Source organism: Salmo trutta, unplaced genomic scaffold (genome assembly GCF_901001165.1).
Source record: "Salmo trutta unplaced genomic scaffold, fSalTru1.1, whole genome shotgun sequence".
Lineage (NCBI taxonomy): Eukaryota > Metazoa > Chordata > Actinopteri > Salmoniformes > Salmonidae > Salmo > Salmo trutta.
Genome location: NW_021822521.1, coordinates 138,024 through 151,220, shown reverse-complemented (window position 1 = coordinate 151,220; position 13,197 = coordinate 138,024). Strand labels below are relative to the sequence as shown.

The window sequence follows — 13,197 nt, the reverse complement described above, 5'->3', positions numbered from 1 at the left end:
TTGAGATGTTCACCATTCAGACCTGAATTAATAAGGTTTCTCATCTTGTAAATGAGATGTTTACCATTCAGACCTGAATTAATAAGGTTTCTCATCTTGTAAATGAGATGTTCACCATTCAGACCTGAATTAATAAGGTTTCTCATCTTGTTAATGAGATGTTCACCATTCAGACCTGAATTAATAAGGTTTCTCATCTTGTAAATGAGATGTTCACCATTCAGACCTGAATTAATAAGGTTTCTCATGTTGTAAATCACTTTGACTCTGTATTTTGTTATTTGTTTGCAGGGTATTAGTGGATCTCCTGGCGGACCAGGAAGAGATGGACCAGTTGGACAGAGGGTAACAGTCTATTCATGTTGTATCAATTATTTGTATTATGTATTGTATGTATATTCTGTTCGTATGACCTGCTCAAAGCCTGAGTGCCCTGAGCTCTTTAGCTCAATTTGAATATTAAAGCCAAATCTTTTTTTTTCCCTTCATCTTTTGAAGCCCGTAATTCTGTTTCCTTCCTCACAGGAACATAACACTGACGTTTTTATTTCATGATGCTTTAAATCACTGGCTTAAAGCTCACAAGATGTTAACCGAATGCTGTTTTGATTTCCCTATGAACCCATTTCATCGCTCATACTCTGACACAGCACTTAAATAAATGTGTTGTAAATAAATGAGTTATGAGATATCGAACCTTCATAATACACATTTTTATCCCAAAGACTGACGAAAGCAACACAGGCTGCTACAGCAACAGAACGGTTTTCGGGTCAACTTACCTGACATTAAGTCAACTAATTCCCAATGATGTTACCATATGATTTTCACTTTTCCACTTACAGTATATCTCATCAGAATCTGCTTTAGTATCACACAAGTTTCTGCACTGATCCAACAGATATGGAAAAGAAAACACTAGTATAAAGTGATATGGAATCTCCATCTTGTTATCCACTCATGGCTCCTCAACGACAGCCATAAGCTGACAACTCCCAAGATCCTCTAAGGTTTTCTAAAATCATATCTCAGGGGTCAACGCTGTTATCTAGATGTATACATGCCATGGATAATGATGGTGACGATGATGATGCTTACAGCTAAAATGTTACAAATCACCTTAAGAGTAATTTTCATGAAGAATGGCACACTTTACTGTATTGTAAATGACAGTGCCTGATTGGTCCATTCCCTGTAATATTGTCCAGTTGCCAAAGACTTTGATGGAATATATGTAACGGTACACCTCAGAACCATGCTGCTGTGGGTGTAGAGAGCCATCTGTGTTTGGAACATCTGATGCCAAGAGAGATCAGAACAGAAAAACAATAGCCTCCTCTTGGGAATCAGTTAGAGTAACACAGGACATCATTAATCATGATAGCCTTCTTCTCTCAATTAACTATCTGTGACTAAACAAGACCAGGGATTTCCTTAGCCATTATTCCTTTGGATTAGGTCCCATTTTTGTGTGTTTAATTTACCTACTTATTACATAATCGCAGTTTGACACAGTTAGTTGACACTGTATTTGGACAGAAAGTGGATTGCTTTTCTTGATTCTCCAGGGTGATAAACCACAGTTCTGGGTCTGCTGTTCTTTATGGAGGAGCCCCTATGCCCAACTCCAGCCCCACTCCACAGCCCCTCTTGGCTTTCACTAGTCCCCATTCCATCTCCAGCCCTGCTTTCTGGCCCCTCCTCCAGCTACATGACCTTCAGAAGGCCTCACTCTAGAGCCTCGTTATGAGGTTTTACTGGGAGGTGTTTACTGCTTGACTGGGGGTTGACTCCCACACTGGGGGACTGGTCGTCCCACTCTGGCAGAGAGAATGGGCTTGGAAGCAGCCATGCTGAACTACAGAAAACCATAGAAAAGACAAGCCATAGGTCATAGATGAGGATTTGTGTTGGTTATGTGCCCATGAGGAACACTTTCTCTAATTGGCATGTCCTGCAACACTCCTTGGGTTGTAGTGCAACTTTCAGTCGGTTCAATGGGGCTCCCGAGTGGCGCAGCGGTCTAAGGCACTGCATCTCAGTGCTAGAGGCGTCACTACAGACACCCGGACGTGATTGGGAGTCCCATAGGGCGGTGCACAATTGGCCCAGCATCGTCCGAGTTTGGCCGGGGTAGGCCGTCATTGTAAAATAAGAATTTGTTCTTAACTGACTTGCCTAGTTAAGTGAAATTAAAATAAAATTAAAAAAATCCAGTCAAGTTGTCCATTTAGTGGTGATGTGAACCTTGATAGACATGACGTTTTGAAGCAAGGACAGGCACATGGTTGTTGGTATCACTCTGGGAATTTACAAGGAAATTGAAAATGACAACTTAACTTTTGGAAGTTAAAACCATGTCATGACAGATTGTGCATTATTCATGTTGACTCCAATCCAAATGATTATGTAATTCTATCTTTATTTAATCGCGTTGAACTGCTATGTAAGCAGATCTGGGATTGTCCTCAGTTGAATCATGGACTGGAGTTCACACCACCAGGCATGCTGCACCATAATAGCCTGGAATACAAAGTGAATATCACTCTGTTTCACTCTGTTTCACCGAGCTGGGCATCTCCGGCGCGGCCCACGCTTGGATTGCGTCCTACCTGACAGGTCGCTCCTACCAGGTGGCGTGGCGAGAAGCTGTCTCCGCACCACGTGCTCTCACCACTGGTGTCCCCCAGGGCTCTGTTCTAGGCCCTCTCCTATTCTCGCTATACACCAAGTCACTTGGCTCTGTCATATCCTCACACGGTCTCTCCTATCATTGCTATGCAGACGACACACAATTAATCTTCTCCTTTCCCCCTTCTGACAACCAGGTGGCGAATCGCATCTCTGCATGTCTGGCAGACATATCAGTGTGGATGACGGATCACCACCTCAAGCTGAACCTCGGCAAGACGGAGCTGCTCTTCCTCCCGGGGAAGGACTGCCTGTTCCATGATCTCGCCATCACGGTTGACAACTCCCTTGTGTCCTCCTCCCAGAGTGCTAAGAACCTTGGCGTGATCCTGGACAACACCCTGTCGTTCTCCACTAACATCAAGGCGGTGACCCGATCCTGTAGGTTCATGCTCTACAACATTCGCAGAGTACGACCCTGCCTCACACAGGAAGCGGCGCAGGTCCTAATCCAGGCACTTGTCATCTCCCGTCTGGATTACTGCAACTCGCTGTTGGCTGGGCTCCCTGCCTGTGCCATCAAACCCCTACAACTCATCCAGAACGCCGCAGCCCGTCTGGTGTTCAAGTTCTCTCACGTCACCCCGCTCCTCCGCTCTCTCCACTGGCTTCCAGTTGAAGCTCGCATCCGCTACAAGACCATGGTGCTTGCCTACGGAGCTGTGAGGGGAACGGCACCTCCGTACCTTCAGGCTCTGATCAGGCCCTACACCCAAACAAGGGCACTGCGTTCATCCACCTCTGGCCTGCTCGCCTCCCTACCTCTGAGGAAGCACAGTTCCCGCTCAGCCCAGTCAAAACTGTTCGCCGCTCTGGCACCCCAATGGTGGAACAATCTCCCTCACGATGCCAGGACAGCGGAGTCAATCACCACCTTCCGGAGACACCTGAAACCCCACCTCTTTAAGGAATACCTGGGATAGGATAAAGTAATCCTTCTAACCCCCCCCCCTTTAAAGGATTTAGATGCACTATTGTAAAGTGTTTGTTCTACTGGATATTATAGGTGAATGCACCAATTTGTAAGTCGCTCTGGATAAGAGCGTCTGCTAAATGACTTAAATGTAAAATGTAAATGTAAACAACTCATGAAATGGAGCGATATTTCGTTTGAATACCAGACTAGCACCATAATGCCTTCTCACCTGTTTTCCTACTTGACCCATTCATCTGTGTGTCTGAAAGCTTTAGAATAAGCCTGGTGGGTTGATTACAGTATCTCACGGACTCGTACAGTTTGTCACTGTAAGTGTGGATACCGTTGCCAGCTCCCAGAGGTCAGCCAGGGGTCAGCCAGAGGACAGCCAGACAAACATGACAAACCATTTAAGAGCTGACTAGCTTACTCTTACTGTACACATTATCCTACCATTATCATTAGTGTTGTTCTGGAGGGTTCCAGGCTATTTGGTTTTAACGAAGGGTCTCTGCAGAATTCATTGGTGTTTTGATAATGGGAGTTCAGTGTTGACTACTACTAACTGTATAAAGTGCAGTAGTTTATGTGTTGATCCTGTCTGTTCTGTTCTAAGAGACTGCCTGGGAAAGCAGTAGTTTATGTGTCGATCCTGTCTGTTCTGTTCTAAGAGACTGCCTGGGAAAGCAGTAGTTTATGTGTCGATCCTGTCTGTTCTGTTCTAAGGGCCTGCCTGGGAAGGATGGACCACAAGGACAGCAGGGTACTACAGGGCCCGTTGTAAGTACTGCTGTAATCCCTTTCCTCTCTCTCTCTCTCTCTACAAATATTACGGTTCAATTCCAATTCATATCCATGCATGAAATGTGCATAAGTTGACTTAACATGTAGTTTATTATTTCATCCTTGATAATTTGTCTCTCTACCAGGGCAGTCCTGGGGCCCCCGGGGCCCCTGGTGGAAGTGGCTCTCCTGGACCCCTGGGAGACCAGGGACCACCTGTAAGTAAACTACCTGATATTCAAACCCTTGACTGGTTGATTGGCTCACCATCAGACCACCCAGGTCTGTTGAAAGAAGTTGATCAGGTTACGACAAGATTTGCATGGGCCAACGTTTCCTGTCCTCTACCTGTCAATGGTTCCATATTGAGGAACCTTCCATGGTCTTCCTACACAATGTCCACTGTACTGTACATCCCTGAAATTGAAGAATATTCAACGTCTCCATCTGTTGTTTATGGTGTCTTCAACGTCTCCATCTGTTGTTTATGGTGTCTTCAACGTCTCCATCTGTTGTTTATGGTGTCTTCAACGTCTCCATCTGTTGTTTATGGTGTCTTCAATGTCTCCATCTGTTGTTTATGGTGACTTCAATGTCTCCATCTGTTGTTTATGGTGTCTTCAACACCTCCGTCTGTTGTTTATGGTGTCTTCAACGTCTCCATCTGTTGTTTATGGTGTCTTCAACGTCTCCATCTGTTGTTTATGGTGTCTTCAACGTCTCCATCTGTTGTTTATGGTGTCTTCAACGTCTCCATCTGTTGTTTATGGTGTCTTCAATGTCTCCATCTGTTGTTTATGGTGTCTTCAACGTCTCCATCTGTTGTTTATGGTGTCTTCAACGTCTCCATCTGTTGTTTATGGTGTCTTCAACGTCTCCATCTGTTGTTTATGGTGTCTTCAACGTCTCCATCTGTTGTTTATGGTGTCTTCAATGTCTCCATCTGTTGTTTATGGTGACTTCAATGTCTCCATCTGTTGTTTATGGTGTCTTCAACACCTCCATCTGTTGTTTATGGTGTCTTCAACGTCTCCATCTGTTGTTTATGGTGTCTTCAACGTCTCCATCTGTTGTTTATGGTGTCTTCAACGTCTCCATCTGTTGTTTATGGTGTCTTCAACGTCTCCATCTGTTGTTTATGGTGTCTTCAATGTCTCCATCTGTTGTTTATGGTGTCTTCAACGTCTCCATCTGTTGTTTATGGTGTCTTCAACACCTCCATCAGTTATTTATGGTGTCTTCAACGTCTCCATCTGTTGTTTATGGTGTCTTCAACGTCTTCATCTGTTGTTTATGGTGTCTTCAACGTCTCCATCTGTTGTTTATGGTGTCTTCAACGTCTCCATCTGTTGTTTATGGTGTCTTCAACGTCTCCATCTGTTGTTTATGGTGTCTTCAACGTCTCCATCTGTTGTTTATGGTGTCTTCAATGTCTCCATCTGTTGTTTATGGTGACTTCAATGTCTCCATCTGTTGTTTATGGTGTCTTCAACACCTCCATCTGTTGTTTATGGTGTCTTCAACGTCTCCATCTGTTGTTTATGGTGTCTTCAACGTCTCCATCTGTTGTTTATGGTGTCTTCAACGTCTCCATCTGTTGTTTATGGTGTCTTCAACGTCTCCATCTGTTGTTTATGGTGTCTTCAATGTCTCCATCTGTTGTTTATGGTGTCTTCAACGTCTCCATCTGTTGTTTATGGTGTCTTCAACACCTCCATCTGTTGTTTATGGTGTCTTCAACGTCTCCATCTGTTGTTTATGGTGTCTTCAACGTCTTCATCTGTTGTTTATGGTGTCTTCAACGTCTCCATCTGTTGTTTATGGTGTCTTCAACACCTCCGTCTATAATGTCTCCTCTGCCTCCCGGAGCAGAGCGGAGGACCATAGAGAGAGATGAGCCAACTGTTGGTGTGATGATGGCCTGAGCCTGGTGACAGTTAATAAAGCTGAATCCAGCCACTTCAGCCCTGGGCTAAAAGACAAGCACCGTTTGGCTCTGGAGCACACCATAAATCACAGGCCTGAGGGACAGCAGAGAGAGCGAGAGAGAATGTGTGTGTGTGTGGCTGACAGAAAGACCAAGGCTTTCACTGTTTCCCACACATCAAAACAGCAACAGCCTGATCCCAGCTAGATATGTGTCTCTACACAGGAAGATCATTAGCCTGTGACCAGCTAGATATCTGTCTCTACACAGGAAGATCATTAGCCTGTGACCAGCTAGATATCTGTCTCTACACAGGAAGGTCATTAGCCTGTGACCAGCTAGATATCTGTCTCTACACATGAGGATCATTAGCCTGTGACCAGCTAGATATCTGTCTCTACACATGCAGATCATTAGCCTGTGACTAGCTAGATATCTGTCTCTACACATGAGGATCATTAGCCTGTGACCAGCTAGATATCTGTCTCTACACATGAAGATCATTAGCCTGTGACCAGCTAGATATCTGTCTCTACACATGAAGATCATTAGCCTGTGACCAGCTAGATATCTGTCTCTTTACATGCGATCATTAGCCTGTGACCAGCTAGATATCTGTCTCTACACATGAGGATCATTAGTCTGTGACCAGCTAGATATCTGTCTCTACACATGAAGATCATTAGCCTGTGACTAGCTAGATATCTGTCTCTTTACATGAAGATCATTAGCCTGTGACCAGCTAGATATCTGTCTCTACACATGAGGATCATTAGCCTGTGACCAGCTAGATATCTGTCTCTTTACATAAAGATCATTAGCCTGTGACCAGCTAGATATCTGTCTCTTTACATGAAGATCATTAGCCTGTGACCAGCTAGATATCTGTCTCCACACATGAAGATCATTAGCCTGTGACCAGCTAGATATCTGTCTCAACACATGAGGATCATTAGCCTGTGACCAGCTAGATATCTGTCTCTACACATGAGGATCATTAGCCTGTGACCAGCTAGATATCTGTCTCTTTACATGAAGATCATTAGCCTGTGACCAGCTAGATATATGTCTCTTTACATGAAGATCATTAGCCTGTGACCAGCTAGATATATGTCTCTACACATGAGGATCATTAGCCTGTGACCAGCTAGATATCTGTCTCTACACATGAGGATCATTAGCCTGTGACCAGCTAGATATCTGTCTCTACACATGAAGATCATTAGCCTGTGACCAGCTAGATATGTGTCTCTACACATGAAGATCATTAGCCTGTGACCAGCTAGATATCTGTCTCTACACAGGAAGGTCATTAGCCTGTGACCAGCTAGATATCTGTCTCTACACATGAAGGTCATTAGCCTATGACCAGCTAGATATCTGTCTCTACACATGAGGATCATTAGCCTGTGACCAGCTAGATATCTGTCTCTACACAGGAAGATCATTAGCCTGTGACCAGCTAGATATCTGTCTCTTTGCATGAAGGTCATTAGCCTGTGACCAGCTAGATATCTGTCTCTTTGCATGAAGGTCATTAGCCTGTGACCAGCTAGATATCTGTCTCTTTGCATGAAGGTCATTAGCCTGTGAGAAACTTCCAGCCTTGGGTTTGTTTGGATTACAATATGAGATGTTTGTGGCTGTTTTATAAGGGTTATCAACGTCAGCATCTATTCTGTGGATGGATATGGTGGCAGCTGTTGGTGTTTCATATTGTGTGCCTCAAAGCAGTTGGCTCTCCCATGTAGAAGTTCTCCCATATGGCATATTATGGTCTCCTTCGTGTTTCCTCTCTCATGTTTCCTAGGTTCTCTGTCCCATCTTCTTCTTGCTAAGTAAAACCTTATACTTCACTGTAATCTGGTCACATCCCACTAAAATGTTCAGACACTTGTCATAGCTGCCCTTTTCCACGGGTCTCAGGAGAGCTCTCGTCTGACTGGCTGTGTGAGTGTGTGTTTTGTCAGTGTGGTTGTCATGGCGATGAGAGGTAGAAGATCAGCTAGGGTCCACACTGAGCTCCACCTCTCTCCTCCAGTGTCCACTCTTGGCATATTATTCCTGGAATATACTCTACACTTGACACACACACACACACACACACACACACACACACACACACACACACACACACACACACACACACACACACACACACACACACACACACACACACACACACACACACACACGCACAAACGCACGCACGCGGTTAAAGTAGTCGATGCATGACTCCATGTTTCACAAAAGAGCGAATGACCTCTCTCCTCAAATACTGTGGTCCAAGTTACATGCATGATATCAGAACCGTTAAATGGCCATCATATTCATGGGAACTTTATGTCTCTGGTGTCTAATGTGTTAGCTCACATATGCATCCATTTGCTTTATGTGTTTGGCGAAGGAAAACAGACAGCACACGATCCAGCAGGTCATTAACCTCTAACAGTCACTGTGTTTCTACTACAGGGGACTTGGACAAGCTTTCCTAAACAGACTGTGAGTCAGAACAAAAGCACTTTGAAACTTAGTGGGAGAAAAATGACCATGCATACTCTTCCTTCCATTACATTTCCAAAGAGGAGTGTGTTTATAATATATTCTCTCTGTTACAGGGCTCTGCTGGTACCAAAGGATGTTTATAATATATTCTCTCTGTTACAGGGCTCTGCTGGTACCAAAGGATGTTTATAATATATTCTCTCTGTTACAGGGCTCTGCTGGTACCAAAGGATGTTTATAATATATTATCTCTGTTACAGGGCTCTGCTGGTACCAAAGGATGTTTATAATATATTATCTCTGTTACAGGGCTCTGCTGGTACCAAAGGATGTTTATAATATATTATCTCTGTTACAGGGCTCTGCTGGTACCAAAGGATGTTTATAATATATTATCTCTGTTACAGGGCTCTGCTGGTACCAAAGGATGTTTATAATATATTATCTCTGTTACAGGGCTCTGCTGGTACCAAAGGATGTTTATAATATATTATCTCTGTTACAGGGCTCTGCTGGTACCAAAGGATGTTTATAATATATTCTCTCTGTTACAGGGACCTGCTGGTACCAAAGGATGTTTATAATATATTATCTCTGTTACAGGGCTCTGCTGGTACCAAAGGAGACAAGGGTGAACGGGTAAGTTCACTCTCAGACCAATGCTTCATTTCAGACACAGTTTATATTCAAGTGGAGTGTAGAAATACTTTCATAGCTTCAAACCTCAAATCAGGCATAATTGCAGTTTATCAGCTCTGGGATTAAGAGGCTCTCTAACAGCCCTGTGTCTCAGATGAAACATGCATCCCAAATGGCACCCTATTCCCTATATAGTGCACTACTTTTAATCAGAGCCCTATGGGTCTTGGTCATAAGTAGTGCACTATATAGGGACTAGGGTGCCGTTTGGGATGCAGTTGTCTCTTCACAGCTCTCTGCCTTCCTCCATCAGTTTAAAGCTCCACAGTGTGTTTTCTAGGAGTTCATGCAAGTCCTGCAAGAACAGTTAAATCAAACCCCAGCCATTCAGGTACACTGTGTTTATTCAAGCCTTTTAGGAGGATGTTGTGTTCAATTTAAATAGCCTTGGATCAAAACCTCTTTGCTTTGTAAGATTAAAGCTCTGTGTTATTTTCTTGTCAGTCTCTTGGATTGTTGGGAGACTTCAACACAAAAGGCCCCCAGCCTCAGAGTTAAAGGTGGAGTGGAGTTATTAAACTCCCACACACACACAGACTAGTTCATTAAACATGCCCCCTGGGAGTGTTCTCTCTCTCTCTCTCTCTCTCCTCTCTCTCTCTCTCTCCTCTCTCTCTCTCTCTCTCTTCTCTCTCCTCTCTCTCTCTCTCTCTCTCTCTCTCTCTCTCTCTCTCTCTCTCTCTCTCTCTCTCTCTCTCTCTCCTCTCTCTCTCTCTCTCTCTCTCTCTCTCTCTCTCCTCTCTCTCTCTCTCTCTCTCTCTCTCTCTCTCTCTCTCTCTCTCTCTCTCTCTCTCTCTCCTCTCTCTCTCTCTCTCTCTCTCTCTCCTCTCTCTCTCTCTCTCTCTCTCTCTCTTCTCTCTCTCTCCTCTCTCTCTCTCTCTCTCTCCTCTCTCTCTCTCTCTCTCTCTCTCTCTCTCCTCTCTCTCTCTCTCTCTCTCTCTCTCTCTCTCTCTCCTCTCTCTCTCTCTCTCTCTCTCTCTCTCTCTCTCTCTCTCTCTCTCTCTCTCTCTATCTCTCTCAATCCAGTGCTTTTTTTGTTTTGTAGGGAGACCTGCAGTCTCAAGCTACCGTCAGGGCCTTAGCACGCCAAGTGTGTGAGCAACTGATTCAGAGTGAGTTTTCAACCCAGCTTCTCTCTCTCTCTTCTCTTTCTCTCTCTCTCTCTCTCTCTCTCTCTCTAGTTATTTTTGTCCATACATACTGTTCTCTACAACAGTCCCTCATCCTACTCACCCCCAAACCTCTCCATCCCCTCCCCTCTTCCTCCCTCAGGTCACCTGTCTCGCTACAGCTCCATCCTGAACCAGATCCCCAGCCAGTCAGTGTCTGTGAGGACGGTACCAGGACCTCCAGGAGAGCCCGGTCGCAGGGGTCTGCCAGGGCCACAGGGAGAAGGGGGGCCCACAGGCAGACCAGGGTTCCCTGGGACCAACGGACAGGATGGACGACCGGGGGAGAGAGGTACAGTACAGTGTTTATACATCATTATAAACTGGGTGGATCGATCCCTGAATGCTGATTGGCTGACGGCCGTGATATATCAGACCGTGTACCATGGGTATGACAAAACATTTATTTTTACTGCTCTAACTACGTTGGTAACCAGTTTATGATAGCAATAAGGCACCTTGGGGGTTTGTGATATATGGCCAATATACCATGGCTAAGGGCTGTGTCCAGGCACTCCGCGTTGTGTCGTGCTTAAGGACAGCCTTTAGCTGTGGTATATTGGCCATATACTACACCTCCTCGTGCCTTATTGCTCCAATAGGCTCTGTTGGATGGCCATAACAAACCAGTATATTATCTGTTCTATATCCACACCTTAAACTTCAGCTTCCCATTCATACTGTAGCCACGCTAACGTGTAGCACAAACCAATGACTTTCTAGTATCTGATCATTTGAATCAGAATTCAATTACTTTCTAGTATGTTATATGTTTTATATTGACTCCTTGGCCTGAACTCCCGTGTGGCTCAGATGGTAGAGGATGGCACTTCCTACGCCAGGGTTGTGAGTTTGATTCCCATGAGGGACCAGTACAAAAAAAGTATGAAAATGTATGGACTCACTACTGTAAGTCACTCAGGATAAGTGTGTCTGGTAATGACAGAAATGTAAAACACATTTTCTAACTTTCCTAGTTGTCTTTTCATGATTGTGTCCCTGGTCTGTCACTCACACTGTTGATGGAAGGAACAGGTCCTGGGTTGGATTTCTCCTCCCCTCCTGCCCAGACCAACAGAGCCAGAAACATCCTCATAGCTAGAGATATGACTGACCGGTCTGAAACATCCTCATAGCTAGAGATATGACTGACCGGTCTGAAACATCCTCATAGCTAGAGATATGACTGACCAGTCTGAAACATCCTCATAGCTAGAGATATGACTGACCAGTCTGAAACATTATCATAGCTAGAGATATGACTGACCGATCTGAAACATCATCATAGCTAGAGATATGACTGACCGGTCTGAAACATCCTCATAGCTAGAGATATGACTGACCGGTCTGAAACATCCTCATAGCTAGAGATATGACTGACCAGTCTGAAACATCCTCATAGCTAGAGATATGACTGACCAGTCTGAAACATCCTCATAGCTAGAGATATGACTGACCAGTCTGAAACATCCTCATAGCTAGAGATATGACTGACCAGTCTGAAACATCCTCATAGCTAGAGATATGACTGACCAGTCTGAAACATCCTCATAGCTAGAGATATGACTGACCAGTCTGAAACATCCTCATAGCTAGAGATATGACTGACCAGTCTGAAACATCCTCATAGCTAGAGATATGACTGACCAGTCTGAAACATCCTCATAGCTAGAGATATGACTGACCGGTCTGAAACATCCTCATAGCTAGAGATATGACTGACCAGTCTGAAACATCCTCATAGCTAGAGATATGACTGACCAGTCTGAAACATCCTCATAGCTAGAGATATTGATTGATTGGTTGAATTGATTAGATCATTGAAAGTAGTAGGCTCCAGCAACATTACATACAGATAAAACTGACCGGTCTGAAACATTCAAATGTATGAAACAAAGTTACAGATGGTAGTGGTAGAAAGCTTTATCATTCCTCAGGGGGAAATAGGTTTTTCAGAAGAATCATGTCCATAAAAACAACAGACATATCACAAGGAACAAACAGGAATATGACAGAACATTACACTCAAACAGGAATATGACAGAACATTACATACAAACAGGAATATGACAGAACATTATACAGAAACAGGAATATGACAGAACATTACACACAAACAGGAATATGACAGAACATTACACACAAACAGGAATATGACAGAACATTACACACAAACAGGAATATGACAGAACATTACACACAAACAGGAATATGACAGAACATTACATACAAACAGGAATATGACAGAACATTATACACAAACAGGAATATGACAGAACATTACACACAAACAGGAATATGACAGAACATTACACACAAACAGGAATATGACAGAACATTATACACAAACAGCCTGGTGTTAAACAACACCACAACAGAGTGTCAGCCTGGTGTTAAACAACACCACAGCAGAGTGTCAGCCTGGTGTTAAACAACACCACAACAGAGTGTCAGCCTGGTGTTAAACAACACCACAACAGAGTGTCAGCCTGGTGTTAAACAACACC

At 44.0% G+C, this 13,197-nt stretch overlaps 1 protein-coding gene across 4 annotated transcripts in view; it reads left to right on the top strand.

Annotated features, from left to right (window-relative positions):
* LOC115182477 (collagen alpha-1(XIV) chain) overlaps window positions 1-13,197 on the top strand; it is a 161,616-nt gene that overhangs the window by 135,036 nt on the left and 13,383 nt on the right. For 3 of the 4 annotated variants that reach the window (XM_029744077.1, XM_029744076.1, XM_029744078.1), the window contains exons 36-41: window positions 292-345; window positions 4,334-4,387; window positions 4,537-4,608; window positions 9,426-9,461; window positions 10,567-10,633; window positions 10,794-10,982. In XM_029744077.1, coding sequence (XP_029599937.1) covers window positions 292-345; window positions 4,334-4,387; window positions 4,537-4,608; window positions 9,426-9,461; window positions 10,567-10,633; window positions 10,794-10,982 — 472 coding nt within the window. Of the gene's footprint in view, window positions 1-291; window positions 346-4,333; window positions 4,388-4,536; window positions 4,609-8,935; window positions 8,981-9,425; window positions 9,462-10,566; window positions 10,634-10,793; window positions 10,983-13,197 lie in introns of those variants that run through there. The other variant, XM_029744079.1, reaches the window with a different exon arrangement.